This window comes from Toxotes jaculatrix, chromosome 4 (assembly GCF_017976425.1).
Source record: "Toxotes jaculatrix isolate fToxJac2 chromosome 4, fToxJac2.pri, whole genome shotgun sequence".
Classification (NCBI taxonomy): Eukaryota; Metazoa; Chordata; class Actinopteri; family Toxotidae; genus Toxotes; species Toxotes jaculatrix.
The window spans coordinates 20811842-20829435 of NC_054397.1; the positions used below are offsets into that span (position 1 = coordinate 20811842).

General features: G+C 40.2%; 3 protein-coding genes across 4 annotated transcripts; 2 read left to right on the forward strand and 1 right to left on the reverse strand.

The window, feature by feature from the left end:
* Window positions 1–33: 33 nt before the first annotated feature.
* Window positions 34–7249, forward strand: syngr2b (synaptogyrin 2b). Its single transcript, XM_041035934.1, has 4 exons — window positions 34–279; window positions 3121–3358; window positions 4077–4213; window positions 4856–7249. Exons 1-4 carry the CDS (start codon window positions 169–171, stop codon window positions 5108–5110), a joined length of 741 nt encoding a protein of 246 aa, XP_040891868.1. The 5' UTR covers window positions 34–168; the 3' UTR covers window positions 5111–7249.
* A 465-nt stretch (window positions 7250–7714) lies between these two features.
* On the reverse strand, window positions 7715–11360 carry tk1 (thymidine kinase 1, soluble). 2 transcript variants are annotated; one of them, XM_041035753.1, is made up of 7 exons: window positions 11150–11360; window positions 10937–10968; window positions 10387–10500; window positions 9607–9706; window positions 9263–9352; window positions 8866–8985; window positions 7715–8486 (listed from the first exon to the last, which is right to left on the reverse strand). In XM_041035753.1, the coding sequence occupies exons 1-7, from the start codon at window positions 11213–11215 to the stop codon at window positions 8307–8309; spliced, it is 702 nt and encodes a 233-aa protein (XP_040891687.1). In that variant the 5' UTR covers window positions 11216–11360; the 3' UTR covers window positions 7715–8306. The 2 variants fall into 2 exon arrangements, with proteins under 2 accessions (XP_040891687.1, XP_040891688.1); XM_041035754.1 differs by having other exon boundaries at window positions 9613–9706; window positions 11150–11356.
* A 635-nt stretch (window positions 11361–11995) lies between these two features.
* afmid (arylformamidase) lies at window positions 11996–17440 on the forward strand. Its single transcript, XM_041035752.1, has 11 exons — window positions 11996–12214; window positions 12561–12651; window positions 13489–13593; window positions 13689–13737; window positions 13825–13910; window positions 14031–14103; window positions 14289–14386; window positions 14798–14876; window positions 16097–16232; window positions 16539–16643; window positions 16785–17440. Exons 1-11 carry the CDS (start codon window positions 12188–12190, stop codon window positions 16812–16814), a joined length of 879 nt encoding a protein of 292 aa, XP_040891686.1. The 5' UTR covers window positions 11996–12187; the 3' UTR covers window positions 16815–17440.
* Window positions 17441–17594: the final 154 nt, after the last annotated feature.

Here is a 17594-nt window from a genome sequence, read left to right on the forward strand (position 1 = left end):
TCAGTGGCTCGTCCTGTGCGTCGAGAGTAGCTGCAGGAGGTGGTACTTGTTTTTTCTTTTTCCTTTTTTTTTTTTAGTTTTTAGTTTGTCTTGGCTTGGTAGGCTGTCCTGTCAGGTCTGTTCATACGTACACGTTGAGCTCGAGAGGAACGGCTGAGCGGGAGAGCCATGGAAGAGACGGGCGGTGCAAGTGCGTACGGGGCTTCGCTCGCTGGAGGAGGCTTCGACTTCTTTAAGTTTGTCCGACAGCCGCAAACTATCGTGCGGTTCCTCAGCTGGGTGAGTGGACCGTGGATGGCAGAGTTTATGTTTTTAAAGTGCTCGGTGCTTTAGATGAGACAGAAAGAAGATTCAGTGTGATCTAAGAACAGGTGCGCCTGATCCGGGACCTTTTAACTCCCTCTGTGGAGAGAGTGAAAGTATATATCTTTTTATTCGTGTTGTCCAGAACAACAGGCCACTATATGCAGCGTCTCCGCGGGGCGTCATGTTGCACGCAGCTGGTGTATGACAGCAGCTCGGTGACAGCTCAGGTCAACACGGCTGTTGTTAGAGGACAAAAGACAGAAAACTGTCAAGAGACACACACTGATATCTCCACTTTCTGGAAGCAAAAAAATACCAACTAAATATAGGCTGTACAATAATTTGTTAATAATCTCTGGATGTTGATTAAAAGAGGATTATATTGATAAGTAATTGCCTTCTTCTACAGAATTTAATGTTTCTGAAATAGCTAAAGCACAGCTATATGAATACGCTTCTTTTATGGAGAAGTTATACAGAAAGGGTTATTTGCATAGAGAGGGGGAATTCATGTATCAGGGAAAGTTCTGGGAAGTTGCTGTACACTGCTGATCACCTGTTGCCAGGCAAATCTAATGGCACAGATTTGTTTTTGTGGTTAAGACACTAATCTGGAAAGTTCAAAATGAATCTCAGTCAGACAAGTTATACGGTAAAATAAATTGTTGTCTAACCCTGTGTGATTCTGAGCTCGCAGACTGAAGGGTTAGCTTTGAGCTGTTTTATCTGTCCTTGGCCATCTCCTTGGTAAAATGAAACTACAAGATCTGGATCCTCATTTAATGGGAGTTTTAATGGTCATAGCCATTTTAATATAGTTACAGGTTCATATTTTGGATTACAGAGATGAGGGTTGATTTTTATCCATTTGTTTCATGAAGCGTAAACTAGTTGTCAGGCCTCTGGCTAATGTACACACAGGGTGAGTGTCCGCACAGCTTAACCTGAATGGTGAAGCATATCCAGTGTGGTAGATGAGGAGTAAGGACAGAATGTGCCCTTGGTTGATACGGCAGCATTTATATGCACGTGTTTGGGAAACTGTGCGCAAGCGTGTGAGAGATTATACGTGTGTCACTGGTAAACAGGGGCGGATGGGTAGGTAAGGTGATACCACTCCCCCACAGACCCTCTCTTTTACGCTTGGTGAATGTGTGTGCCACTGATCTCCTTCTCTCTCTCACTTTCACACACATACACACACTTACTTTGCAGCTGTGCTCAACTCATCTCAAATTCGCTCTGCCTAGATCACCATATATCTTTGGTGATTTTAATCCTACTGCGGGGAGCCAGCACCTATGGCACAAGTAAGGATTGTTGGCTCTGTAACCCTGCCTACAGGTCCCATAATACACCACACCTGCTCCTGGAACAAGCAAAGGTCTGCGCACAATGGCTCCTGGTCATGAAAAGTGTTGAATCACATCACTATACCTACTCTGAAATGCCACGAAGATAAAAACCAAGTTCACAATGTTTTATGTTGTTTTACATAAATATGTATGTAGGTATGTGTATGTGTGTGTGTATGTGTGTGTATATATATATATATATATATATATACAGAGAGAGAGAGACTCTGGTAGAGTTTTCGTTTATGTGTAAATATAAGTCATCAAGAAAAGGGTGTCAGCGTCTCACAGAGACACTGACAACTCACAGAGCTTGCCAACATCCACCAACAGAATATGCTTTATGTACAAATGGGACATTTTGGCCTTTGTTTGACATCTGTCACTCAACACTTTCCATCTGTTCGTTTATGTACAGAAACATCCATCTGCTCCCCCAACAGTCCCAGTTTCACTTTTGCCTTGTGTTTTGGAAATTCCCATCTTCTCTCATGTCTGTGTCTTCTTCTCCTTTCCTTTACATTTTGTCTCACTCCCCCAACAGGATTATGGCCTCTCCTCCTTCCCACTCGTTAAACAGTCCCTCTCTATCCTCCTTCCAGATCTCATTATGAGTGTTGTTAGGGAACTGGTGGCATCTCTGGAGTCACATGGCAGGCAGCTGCACTCTGAAGTAGGTCACATGGTTAGGTGGGTAACCAGAGCAGATAGCAACAGACCACAGGACTGTCAGACGGACCAGGCAGCAGTTAGCTCTCCTCACTTTATAAACAGCACAATGAACACAAGAACTGTGGGGTGTTTCAAGAGTCAGCAAGGAGGAAAGAGACTGTTTGTGATGACAGATTAATCTCAAAACTGCGTTTTGCACGTAAAGTAGAAATGTTGTACAGGTTTTGTGACTCTCTGAAGCTTACTTTAAGTAGACACAAGATAAACCTGAGGAAGTTTGCTAATTTTCTCATGTTGTAATTTATTTTCAAGCAGGAATAGTTTGGATTATCCTTTCACGTAGCCGCGATCAACAAATTCCTGATATTCAAGAGATGGCTGCTTAACAGTAACCGCTATAATGTAAAAAGGCTGAATTCACATATTGTTTTCAAGACGGCCACAGTCATTTATTATTATATATTATTTTGAGCTGGGGTTGATTTTGTAACAGTAGAGCTCCTGAGTGCAGTGTTTTTTGGACAAAAAATCAAATCCCACATGTCCGGGTGTCTTTGAATGCACCACCAAGGAACAGTTTTCCAAATAGTGCTTGGTCGTAACTGAATTTTCATAAAACGATAACGTGACTGACACAAAATAAAGTGGATTACTTTCAGTCTTTGATTGTAGGTTTTCATACTGTACTTGAAACACATGAAATGTGCATCAAATGAAACCTGCGGGTGCCCGAAAGGTTTAGAAGTCAGATAAATTCCACCTCCCTCTTCTCTCTGTTTGAATGTAGATATTTGCCATGGTGGTGTTTGCCTGCATCACAACAGAGGGATACATCAACACACCCCACAGTGCCGAGGCAAAGTGCTTCTTCAACCAGAATGACTCGGCATGTCAGTATGCTGTTGGCATCGGGGTGATTGCCTTCCTGGCCTGTGTGGCCTTTCTGGTGTTGGATGTTTACTTGCCTTTCATGAGTAATGCACAGGAAAGGAAGTACGCTGTCTTGGCTGACCTGGGATTCTCAGGTGAGAAAGCGCTTTAATGTTTTGTAGTAACTTTAACACTGCACTGCATCAATATTTTTATATTAACAGTGGATCACTGTAGGTCAATATTGTGTTTACACCCTTTTTAACTGTTCCCTAAAAACATTAATTAATGCTGCTGTAATTTGAAAGTTGAAATTTTGATTCAATTTCAAGGTCTGAAAACTGCTTATTTCCACAGAAATAATACAATTAAACACTGTGATAATACTAAGTTTCAGTTTTCTCATTTAAATGTGGACCTCTTCATATAGAAAGCCTCTGATTATTGGCATAATGTGGGACAGACCGCCTGCCCGTTTTCCTCCTGACATAACATAACATGTATTATTCATCGCTGCGTACAGTAGATGAGTGAGCAGCAGGGTGGAGGGGGAGTATGACCTCTTAGATTTAGCTGAAATTAAACATTCATCAGCTGTACACAGCACAGCTCACAGTCTGCCATTCTTCAAGGAAACAAAGAAGTGGTAGTTTGAAGAACAGCTTGTGGTCATTTGAGCAGATGGCGTCAGGAGAGCCCTTTTTATTCTGTCGTTGACGTTTTTGTTCTTTTGAATGGGTTTTCAGTGGAAGTAATTCTTCATATCAGGGGTTTTCAGCTGAGTGCTTCTGATACTGTTTCATGCAGTGTGGAAAAACAATCACTTATATCTGTGCCTGTGTTTGTGCATCTGTGTCCCTGTGTGTTTTCTAGGGGTGTGGACCTTCCTGTGGTTTGTGTGTTTCTGCCTGTTGGCCAGTCAGTGGGGTCGCACTCATGACGTCAGAGGCATCCCTCAGGATGCTGCACGCGCCACCGTGGCCTTCTCATTCTTCTCCATTGCTACCTGGGTGAGCAGGAGTCCTGCTGTTTTTCATTTCTTGAAAACCTTCTTTTAACAGAAGTTAAATTATATGATTGTTGACCAGACAAATCTAACCACAGATGACTAATCATTAGTAGTTTTTGCTAGTAAAGTTTGAGAACCATACCTTGGTTCTACATATTTCATTTTGAATGATTTTTTATGGCTTTTTCATTTTGACTAATGCATTTTTCTAAATAAAAGACAGATTTTCCTAAAATGTCAAACTATTCCTTTAAAGCAGCCACTGGCTTCAGTTCATGTCAGTGTGATACAAAAACTTGCAAAAGACTTGAGATACCTACATCAGTGAGCACTGTATTGTATTTAAACCTTTATTGTCAAACCTTTGCCCGGTAACACAGCTGACAGTACAAGGTTCTGCAGGTTGGTCTCTAACAACTGACTCTTGTGTGTTAGCACATCAACAGCAAAATATAAAATGATCTCCCATAGACTTTCATCATTAGCTTATTGTTTGTCTTCTGTGCTTGATTTTTCTGACAACACTTATAAAAATCTAAATTATGCTTTGGAACATCCTCAGCAGTAGTGAGGTCAAAGTGATTTATTGAAAAATTCTTCAGAGTACACCTACTGACCGTGACATTTTCATCTCATTGTGCAGGGAATCCTAACTTACTACGCCTTGGGTCGTTTCCGTCGTGGTGTAAATGAAGTCACCATCCCAACCTACACGGAGCCGCCACAGGATGCCCACAGCCCCTACCCTCCCAACTACAGCCCCACCTCCTACAACCCCACACCCTACACCCCTACCACTTACACAGCCTATCCTAGTGGTGTGCCCGACCAACAGTCTCACTTCGCCTCGAACCCCCAGCCGCAAGGAGGCGTCGGCTACCAGCCACCCAATTACTAGGTGGTGTCCCTGGTCCATCGGCTGATAGAAGGATTTGGAGTTGCACTGCACAGACACAGAGCTATATCATATTGATGTGGTTTTACATTTGATTTAACCCATTTTTCCAAGTGTTGTCAGATTTGGGAACCTGAGCAGTGCACCTGCAAGTCAGAGATGAGGGGCACTGCAGTTTACTTCAACGGGGTCTGTGGTCAGATCTTGAGACATCAGGCTGAGTGTTGAGATTAGTGCTGATGATTGGGTAATCTGACTTTAGACCTCTGTGCAAAGATGCAACTTTTACCTCAAATGGGCTGATCTTGAAGGGGAGAGGTAGATACAACGCACCCAGGAGGTTAAAGGTCTCCTGATGTGATGTTATGAAGCTCCAGTCAGAGTGGAAGAACACTGAGTGTGTTTCTCTTCACTCGCTGTTGGAGTCTGAGAATGTGCGTTTGTACATAGATTTCACGATGCAAATTTGCCATTTTTATGGTTGTATGTGCCTAATTTCTTTTCTCATTTGGTTTAGTGGATTTTCTCCCTTCAGTACTGTTATGTTGAGGACATATGAAGAGTTTAGGATGTATTAAATTAAATGTTTTTTGGGAGTAGAGTACAGTGGGAAAAGACCACTACAAAGCCAAATGTCCCTCTGTGATTGAGTTATATTGTGTGAAATGTGGGCTCTGTAGAGATTGTGCAGTTTGGTTTGTTAGCCATATAAATATAAAATCACCTCTAAAAAAAAAAGGTTTTGTGGGTTAAGCAACCTTTGTGCTACAGTAAAAATGACTCTTGTGTTCGCCATCTCACCTAGCAATGTTTTTAAGACCACTTAAATCAAAACCAAAATCGTTGTTGTTGACACGAAAAGCCATAAATACCACCCATTCCCTTAAAGCTGACCATGGCAAATGTAACAGACTTGTGTTGGTGAAAATTGGTTAAATATGCCAAACTGTAGAGTGTTCATTGGACACCTATACTCATTGTTGCCCTTTAAACTTGTAGCTAACATTCAGGTAGACAGGAGGGAGGGGGAATGTAGATAACTATGCACTTATTGAACGGGTCTATCCACTGAGCATGTCTTCATACTGAAGAGTAACTCATTAACTACCAGCAGCAATGCTTCCTCTTCAGTCTGTGAACAGCGAGGCCCTCACACTTCCTCCAAGGTCTTGGTGACATTTAGTTTTCAGAACACTGATATTTATCTGCTGTATACAGGCTTCTTAATCTAAACTGCTGAAGGCTCACTGCAGCGCGTGCGTGTCTTTACAGATGACAGATTAACACCTCAGCCTGCGATGGTTGAGAATCAAACGCCTGACCTGTCCTTACAAAGACTACTGGTTTACTTTGTTGCTTTGTGCCTTACAGTAATATGTTTATCAGTTTAACACCTCAGCTGCCTTCTGGCTGTCGTAGCTCAGTCAAAAGAAATTGATCTCGGGCCAAAAGGTTGGCCTGAGATCAGTTCCTTGTTGTGGGGATGTGGGCTGATGTTAGATGTGCGTACGATACATCAGAAATTGAATGTTATATTTCTCGAACATGATACTGTTGATGGTACTACACTGGAGATGTGTAATAGTGAAGAAAAAAAAAACATTGTCTATATATTGTTTAACCTTTAGAAGAAAACATATTTACGTAACTTACAGAACTCAAATGATGAATTGTCTTCTGTGCTTTAAGGAGAGAAACTGAACATTAAGGGTTCTGAGGGAAAGGAAAGTGAATGAGAGTAAAATGTGCCATGATTAAATACTGATGTTAAATTTAGGTTAAACAGCTGTGTATCACAGCTGCCGTCTCTGCTGCGCTTGAGTTATTTTTGCTCATTTTCATGCTCTGGAAAATCAGTGAAATGTGTTCACTTGAAATCAGTGTATTCATGTGACAGTGAAGTTTGTTATAATTTCCCAGCTTTAATAACTCAACTGATGGTGAATTTCTAAAATTGTGCATTTAGACTTAAAATCTCCAGCTTCTCCCTGCGCTGTATTGTAATGGTAACACTAGGTTAAAACTGGATTTGAAAGGACTTAATGTATATTTAAAGTAAAAAAAAAAAAATGTCATTTAAATTATACCATTCAGTTTTGCGAACTTAATTATCTTGATGCTTTGTTAGGTTCAATTATATTTCAAGGAGGTCCATCTTTTAGATGTGAGACTAAAATTATTTGTGTAAAATCATTTATGATTTGTGATGCCTACTTCAAATGTTTTATAAAAACTGGCACGGGGAACTGGTCAGGTTTTGCGCAGCTTGATTTGTTTTTCTATTGTTTCCAAGTCATTTTTTTTTTCATCATTAAAGTTGTGAAGCTGCCATATGTCCTTTTGTTTTCATCTTTTTATCACTGTCAGAAATATGACAGTGATTTACTTGTGACTTTTAGTTTACAAAATAAAATCGTTTTGTCTTATTGAGGACATTGTTACATTCATGTACTGCAGTACTACAGGCTTTACTTAGTATAGGGAGGATATACTTTTCCATTTCAGCCTACCAGCTCACTGCACAAGTTTGAACCTGCCAGGATTTAAACAGGTTATTTCGGTCCTCGGTTGCATGTGATGGTATTGGATTACATATCACACAGTTAGTGCAGCAATTTTAAAACATTTATGTTTTCTAAGTATGATGAAAGGAGCATTCCCCAACCGTCTTTATGGAAATCTTTGGAGAAATAGTAATACATAAATGATATCTTCATAATAAATGATAGCAGAAAAAAATCATTTAAAACCTTATATCTGACAGGATGATGCTACAGTTTGAGATGTCAAAACAGTTTTATATGTCAAATCCAAAACAAACATTACAGACATACCAGTGTAGTGAATCCTGTGGCAATGAGTTATTAGGTGGTTAACTCATTTTTCAGGGCTGATATTAAGTGCACTTGTACATCTTTCAAGTAAAAAAAAAAAACAAACAAAAAAAACAGGTCACACAAATTCACATTCACACAGTAAATACAAAGGAAATAAATTGAGCTGATTACACCCAATTATGTGGCTGATGCACTTCAAGTTCTAGATTCCATTTAAAAGTTAGTATTTCTTATAAAACAATATTTTCCTCTACAATACTCTCGCTCACACAATCACACACACACACACACACACACACACACAAAGCTGATTATTTAAATTTCTTTCTGCTGAACTTCGGCAACATGTCTTATTTTTGTGGTCAGAGGTGGAGAGAGGAAAAGAGCTTCCTGGGAGCTCCACAGTCCACTAGTTTTCCTGTGAGGCCTTGTTGTGGAGTTTCATTCCTGAAGGGAGCAGTGTTCTCTTTGTCTGCCATCAAACCTCCATAACACTTTCTACACACCGCCTGATACTTGTCAGCTCCACCGATGACTTCCACCTATGGCAGAGACAAAAAAAAACAAAAACAAAAATGTCTGCCTGGTTATAAAAATAAAGATCTGATGAAAGAAAAGGGATCTTTCTGTTTCATATTCCCTGCAATCTGCTCTAAACCTTACCCTCTTTACAATTAAGGATCAGCAGGTGGGTGATATGGACACAATATCCCCAAAATGTTAAGAGTTATCCCAATATTATATGACTTTGGGAAAGTCAAATTCATCTTCTTCACATTGGATTTTAAGGAAAAATCTGTTCAAGTAGTTAAGGCTCTGGCTGTAACACATTTAACTAAAATTGTCACCATGACCATTAAAACAAAAAGATGTATAAATCACTTTATTTGGCTTATTCATTTTATAGGTTTACATGCTCACCTCCTTCTCTGCTCCTATCCTCTTGGTGTAGGCAGCTTCTTTGTAACACTGCATGCAGACGGCGTGGAGCTTCACCACACTTTCCGCTAGAGGGACAAGGTTCAGGATGTTTCCAAATGGCTACAGGAATGCACAGGACAGCAGAAAAACAGTCAGGTATAATCACATTACATGGACAGAACAGACACAGTATAGTGTGAAACAATGAGAACACCGAACAACTGCTGCTCGTGCAGATTATTCACAGTGCAACCTGAAAAATGTGCTCCTTGTTCTGGACATTTTGTTGTGTCTATGCCCACAGTGATTCTCTGTCTGCCCCTTCAGCATCCACAGTGTCTTTTTGTCAATATGAACTGTTTGCCAGCATCACTATGACAAACACACAAATACTTACTTTTCTCTGGAAAGTTCCATCCAAGGCAGCCACAATGACTGTCTTTCCTAAATTGGCCATCTCTTCACAAAACTCCACTGTGTCTGGAAACTAGAATAACACAGAAGAAGCACAGATTTAATGGGTGAAGACTTCTTCCTCACACTTCTTTCTGATGAAGTATCACAGCCTGATATAAACCCTGGATCACAAATGTGTTAAGACCTGAACTTATGGCACACACAGGATTCCACTAAATCAAACACTCCTCTCTAGCTCGGTCACTAGTAAGACATCCTGGCCTCCCTGGAGGTGAAAGGAGACAAGTTTAAGCCAAAAAAGAAAGAAAAATATACAGTATATACACTTACAAACTGTCCTTCATCAATTCCAATGACGCAGACTTTGAGTGCCAGAGACCTCACATCTTCCAGACGGTTGGCTGGTACAGCCTCCATTGTGTTTCTGAAAGGTGGACAGAATGATGGGTGGAGAAAAAAAAATACACATTTATAGTTAATTTTCACTGTTACCTTACTTGATAATTTCAAAAACCAAAGATGTTAAAATTTTACCTGATAAACACTTTGCAAATTTCTTCCTATTATTAATATTATCAGTAGTAGTAATAATAATAGCTATCAGGAAAATCTTCCAGTTTACTAGTGGATTCTCACCACTAGTGGTCAGCTTTTGCTGAGGTATCAGGGAACAGACTGGTGAAAGACAGTATTTCTCCCTGTCCGCCCATTTTCAAAAGCAACCAGTCCAATTCCTGATTTCCTCCCATTCAAATTCAAGTGTTCCCTTTAAACAAGGAGTTAGATGCTTGTTTATTACAGGAACAGTGTTTTGGTGCATCCAACCGTGGCTGCACATCCTTTTGTCATCTTTATTCTACCATTTTTAGTTAGTTTTATGCAAATAAATGATTGCATGTTTCTACTAACAGCCTTTCCACCACATGTTGTATTTCTTAATGTTGGAAATTTCCACAAACAAAACTAAACTGATGAGCAAAGTTTCAAAGCTTTAAGGACTTGCTTTTCTATTGACTTTCTTTCCACTTCCCCAAACACACAGACAAACATATTTCTGTAAAATAGGAGCAACTTTGTTAAATGAAAAAGTAAATAAAAACTCACTTGTCATGTGTAGCCATGCCTGTGTCAGAATAACGTGTGTCTTTGGCATATTTAACCACCAAGCAGTTATACTGGGCTATCTGGAAACGCCGCACTCTTCTCATCAGTTCAGTGCTGCAAAGCAAATGACAATAATTCAGTGAACATCAGTGAAGCCGATCTGTACATTTTGTACATGGAAATACAGTGAATATCTTCAGTCATGTGACAGTTGCCCTCAAACACTGTCTTCATTCTACCATATGATAAGATTGTGGCAATAAACCTCGTGTAACATGTTTAATATAAAGTGCAAAAATCCGTGTGAAGCGGTATTAAAATCGTAGTTATTATTATACAAAGCATACGAGCTGTAGGCTTTAAAATATACGACTCATTTACATTTTATAGACAGGGAGCTGGGTAAACAATGCAGGAAATTTGGCGGGACCATGAAGTCTAGGCGGTCAGTACTGTTTTAACACTACTTTAAACTGTGAATATCGATGAGACTAGCCAGCTACACCTGTAAACAGACGAGCTGTTTTGGTTTTGTGAATAAATAACTCACCTTTTGCCAGAAAACATCGGTCCGAAGATGACCTGCAGACAACAGCAGAGAGACTGTTAGACTGAGGTCAGGCAATGACTTCACCCACAGCCTCCAATTAAATACACAGCTAACGTTAACATTAACTTCATGTCGTGTTCACCTAAGTACGTTAGTTGGCGTTAACGTTACGATATAATTCAGACAATAACGTTATATAAATCTGATACGAACCTGAATTTGTCCCCGTCCTTTCCTCGGAGAAACTGGAAGAACTCTCGGAAAATCCACACAGTCCATTTTTATTCAAAGATAGTTCTTAAACGCTAAAAATAAAAGTAATAATAATTTAAAAAAACAAAAAAAACACTAGTATTACAAGTATATCCCCTCAGATGCTGCAACTCTAAAACAATAACTTAAATGTGGCGCGCCAGCGACTATGGGCGACTGTATTTATACCGGAAATGAATTCAACCAATGAGCGTAGAGTCTGCGGCTCTGACGTTTGTCTCTGCGACCAAACATATGTGTGATAGCAGGGTGACGGCAACACTGTCGACCAATCCCGAGATGCACTTGTGTTTGGCGCTCTGTCTTAAGCTCCCATACATATATCACATGAGTGTGTGTGTGTGTGTGTGTGTGTGTGTATATGCATATGTGTGTGTATGTGTATGTGTTTGTGTGTGTATATATGCATATGTGTGTGTATGTGTATGTGTTTGTGTGTATATATATTATGGGGTTAATGTGCTCCCTCGCACAAACGAGCCAGCCCCCAGCTAGGCCTTCATTGTGTGTATTGTTATATTACATACCAACCAGCACACAGTGAACACCAGAAAAAGTCTCAGCATAACACCAATGTGCGTTTTTCTCCAGTCCATTTCCTCGAGCACTACATCTGCACAAACATGTTCCGGTCAGCAGCCAGTTTCTTTCTCTTTCGCATTTAAACGGTCTTAAGCACATTTTCAGAATCCCTTAGAAGAAGTGGGTGGTGCTACGTTGTGTGTGTGTGTGTGTGTGTGTGTGTGTGTGTGTGTGTGTGTGTGTGTGTGTGTGTGTGTGTGTGTGTGTGTGTCATGGCTTCTTTGCTTCTTTGAACGTGCCGTGTCGATACCGATCGGTTTACTTTTCAAAAGTGACGAGGGTCATCAGTCTAAAGTTCAATCCCTTACTGCCACCACCACCACCACAGCTGCAGCTGAGCCCAAGTTGGCTGGATTTGTCTGTCGGCGGGATTAAATCACTTCCAGCGATAAAACGATGCACTGGACTGAAATGAAGAAAGATGTAAGAGTTTGATTCTGAATGGTATTTTCCTTTTTCTCTCCTGCCAGCGTTATGATCGACGTGCTGCGTTAACCACGAGCTTGCATTTGATTATTTAATTCTTATTACTTTGAAGCTTTTCCTGTTTTAAAATAACAAACATTAATCATTCTTCCTATTTCGACAATAAATAAATGAACTTCCTTGCTGTAAATAAACGGTGACGCCCTCACCAAAGACACAGAGTCAGTAGCAGCAGGGGAGGGCGCTGTTTCACCGTGTTCACAGTGTTTACCACCGGGCTGATGGTGGTTGGTGTCTGGGCTTTCATGGCCGCCCGGCTGACAGGACTCTCTCCGTCTGACAGGAGCTTGAGAGGCAGTACTCACCCAGCAGGTGGTCTCTCAGGATGTCGGCAGACGACGTGATCAAGGCTCACGTGAAGGCTTTAAAGGAAGGTGGGTCGGTTTTTAATCTACATGCGACAGTTCGCCAAAATACACAGAAATCCGGTTTGGGGGGAATAGGCAGGCCAGCAGCACCGTAGGAGCACAGGTGTCGTGCCAAGAGAAAAATGTGTTTCCCTGTCGAAGATTTGTTTCACAGTTAGGATACAAGACGTTTTGAAACATGTATAAATTGGACTGTGACTATGTATGTTCTATATATTCTTAAGAGTGGGCCATGCAAATTATAGTGATTTTTGTGAGGTTTCTAGGTCAGCTTCATCTTTGCAGGGCGTGAACATTATTATTATTATTATTTTTATTCAAGAAAAAAACACAGGCGACCAGAACAGAAGGTTTTATTGCCAGATCTGAGAGGGAAACTATAAACAAGGGCCTCGAAAATATGTTGCCTCTTGTTCTACAGTGAGTTGTAAAATTTGCCACCTGTCACTAGTGAATTATTTGTTTTGTATCAGATATGAATGGTCAGTATAGATAAAATCCTCTATCAAGGCATATATATAGAAATATAAATAGTATTTTCTTGGGTGGGGAGGTATTTGATGCCTGTACTAGAGAGTACTTGAGAATATCTGCTTTTGTCTAGTCCAGTGCTTCTATACCTAAAAACCAAGAGACTTCAATACATTAAATAAGAAATCATTCTAAAATCCAGTATTTCTCACAGTGATTTACAGAACTGCCTGCAATAACCTAATACACCCAGAAATATTAAAAGGGATAGCATCCAGAGTAAAAACGGGATGGCAAAATCTTTGTTATCAGACAAATATGTATATAGTCTCACTGTATATATCTTCACAATGTCATGCTTTTGTTGTTCAGGTACAGAGCGAGCCCGTGGTCTGGCTCAAACTTTACTTAACGTGCCATATGGGGAGGGAGATGGAGAGAAGCTGGATGTCTACATACCCAGCACCAACTCTTTGGGTACGGACATGTAACCCCAGCCCATCGTCACGTGTGCAGAAACTCATGTTGTGCAGAAGCATTACAAATAACAGGCCTCATTTCGTCTGTTTCAGATGTCCCCCTTGTTATTTACCTACACGGGGGCTACTGGCAGTTCCTCAGGTACAGTCTCCTTCTTTCAGAGGCCTCTGAACTGTAACGTAGATGTAAGCAGAACTGTTTCATTCTGATTCTTTGTGCACATAACAGCAAGGAGGAGTCAGGATTCATGGCTGTTCCACTCGTTGATAAAGGTGTAGTGGTGGTTGCCGTCGGTTACGACATTGCCCCCAAAGGTAGGTAGAGTCTTTCCATTTCTGACACAGTTGTCTCTGTTCTCAGGGAAAGGGGGATTATTTAAGGAGATGAACTGGTAATGTCAACCCTGTGCCTGTGGCCTTACACTTCCTTCTCAGGTAACATGGACCTGATGGTGTCTCAAGTACGCAGGAGTGTTGTGTCTGTCATTCAGCAGTACTCTCACATCAGGTACCCCCATCACCCAGTTTGAGAAAAAATCATCTCAGTTCATAATGTCATTATGCAATTTCTCTTATGCTCTCAGTGTCTTAGCTCCTCTCTCATTCACAAAGAGCTAAAATGTCACCATCTCCATCATAAATCCACTGTGCCTGTGTTTGTGTTTTATGAAATCTCTCTGATCTCTCTCTCAGTGGTCTGTACCTGTGTGGCCACTCTGCGGGTGCTCACCTGGTAGCAATGGTCCTCTCCACTGACTGGTCACAGTACAGCATCACTCCTCAGATCAAAGGTGAGGGCAGGTGAAACAGGATGAGTGATAGAGATATGGTGATAGATATATCGGACGGTGCTTGGCCTCAATACAAAGTAGTATACGGAGTGAAATCTGGATTATACCCGAGCACAACACATACAACACAATTTATAAAACTACGCTGAAGTACATCTGTTTTCAAAATAAGGTGTTGACACAAAGTATATACCAAATATACTTATATGGAAATAAGAGTTATTGGATTATATTCACAAGAAGTATAAAACATATTGTCTGTGGCCTCTATGAATTAAAAAAAAATCTCTCTAAAATGTGGGGCTTCTTAGTGTAATGATGTGGAAGAAAAAGATGATCAGAAATATAAGATTCAGACACATGCTGCACAGCCCACCTACTTTCCTTTAACTGTTTCTAATTATCTTCTAGGGGCCTTTTTGGTCAGTGGCATATACGACCTCCTGCCCATCCTGTCCACCTACGTCAATGAGCCTTTGAAGATGACAGAGTATGTAGATGGAAACGTTTAATGCAATTACACATATTAATCTGGTTGTGACACACATGATCAAATGTCTGTGTAGGCACACTGAACCCAGAATAACTTGTGTTCAGATTATAGGATTTAGAATAGCTCAGGTAACACAGCTGAAAGAGACCTAATAGGGAGCTTATGCTAGATGGGCACAGCAACGATGGAGGAATGTAGAAGATATAATTTTGACAAAAAAAGAAGAATGTGTGGAAAGATGATCTCTGTGGTTCTTTGCATCAGTTTTGATTCTTGATACTTGTTTTAAGTTGTTCATTGTGAGTTCGACAGTGTTATGGGGTGCAATGCTACATTAGTGGAGCGCTCTTAGAAGGGTGTAATCTAATCCTTACATAATCAGCCTTTAACGGCATGTAAACGCATTATGCAGCCTTAACCTGATTACTCTTGGTAATCTGGAGTTTGTCACCCTTCGGGGTTGGATGTCACATGGAGTCACTTGATGCACAAATTGATTTGTTAGAGACTTCTAAGGCTAGTGTTATAGCTTCTGCATCTGTGAGTATATGTGGGTCAAAGTGACGTAAACCTTGTCAACAGAGGGTGTATGGAGATGGTGTACCCTCCAACTTGGCCACTACGCCATAAGGGCACCAACTGCACATGTGCAGGAAAACCCAAATGGCAAATGACAAATAAAAATCTGACACTGGTGGAGGAAGTAATGAGATCCTTTAGTAAAAATACTAATACCACTGAACATGCATGGAACACATCCTCCAAGCAGAATAGAAATCAGTAAAATAACAACTATGCGTCTGTAGTGTCCACAGCTGTTCATGTGTATAATTGAGGCCTAATCAGTCTTAATGTATGAACTGAGTTCATTCTTATTTTGTATTTCTTGTAAAAATACCTATGTTAATCTTTTCAGCTTTTCAACTACATTGCAAGCTTCTTTTAATCCAAGACAGCTTGAGAAATGTAACCGCTTAGTTCTTGACATTTTTCTGGTCTGAAAATGGGATCATGATCCAGATAATGCTGAGAAACCCTGCTGTAATCCATCATTTGTATGTGTGTGCCTGTAAATGCCAGTGACTGTGACATGGAAAGTGTTGTGTGTAAGAGTGTTGTGAAGGAGAAACTGTGCTTGTGAATGTCGTTGTGTATGTGTCTTTGTCGTGCCAGTCGGTGTCTGACTCCTCTGTCCTCCGGGTGTCTCCTGTTTGCAGGGAGGTGGCAGTCAGGAACAGCCCCAGCAAGCTGGTCCCTCAGCTCAAACTCTCGTCCTCCAGCTGCCACATTGTTGTGGCCGTCGCTGAGAACGACTCGCCAGAGTTTCGCAAGCAGTCAGAAGAATACTACAAAGTCAGTGCTACTAATAAAACATGAAGGCTACTTTAGTCAGAGCATAAAATGTGTTATTAGTAAGAACTGCGTTTAATATCATAACTATTAATAAACAGAGTATTATTTCTTTAGGATGGTTTAGTTCACCTGCTGCAGTTCAGCAAATCTTAACTGAAGATGTTGATCACACTGATAAACAAACTCACAGATTATGTTTAATTTATAATCATGTCACCATATTTAAAATGGCATTTATCTATATGTGTTTGTGTGCTTCTGCCTTACCTGTTTCTGTCATTACCTCTCTGTCTTGCTGCCATTAAGATTTTGGAGGCATCAGGACTGAATGTGACCATGGAGGATGTGAAAAACACAGACCACTTCAGTATCATTGAACAACTGGTAGACGGGGAGTATCACCTAACAAAGGTACATATGCACTCAAAAGCCACATAATGTTTGTTTGTTTGTTTGTTTATTAAATGCAGCATACATTGCAGTATGTCTTTAAGGTTTTATGGTAGGCACTTGGATGAACCAGTGGTGTTTAAATTTCTTCATTCTTTGTAGCTTCTCTTGAAGATGATGGGGAAGAGCTGAGGTGTCTTCGATCCATCATCTAACATACCTCTGTGTCAACATACGCCTCTTAACAGTCATCATGCACCGATACTGATAAAATATGCATTATTACAGGTTTGTACTGTGGTAAATGTACAATTTCTATCCATGTTGATTGATCAAAATAATATGGCATGAATTGTTTTGAGCGTCTAGTTTAAAATGTTATGAAAACATTATGTGCCTAAAACTGAACCACTTCAAGGATGGTGATTGTAGCATATTATATTACTGATAAACCTGCTCATATTCACTAGTAAACATATGCTGTATTTTTTTCCCCCTTGTGACAATCTGCACTGCAACTTTAAATCCTTAGAAAGGACCGTAACAGGAACTGATGTAAAGAATGCTTACATATCAATACAAAGTGAATGTAGGTTTTTATTGTTACCTCCACAATGCTGATATCTCACGCAGGGAAATTTAATGTGTCGTCCACACTTGGTAAATGTTGGAAATGAAAACTATATATTTGCACTTTTTATTTTACCCATATACAGTAGAAGAATACTAACGTTCAAATGGACTTCTTTAAAAAAAAAAAACATGGCTAAACGGATGCACATTGTTACTTACTCCCCACATTTTAGCATCTTTAATAACGGTTTACATTATTGTTTGCACAAGGTTCTGTTAATCATCATTGTAGAAAAGAATCATCACAATAAATATTTATATTTGAGAATAGATGTGTTGACTGTTGTTTATTTGTGTATGTGAGACTTATCTGTTTTATGGTTGTTTTCCTAAAGGCTT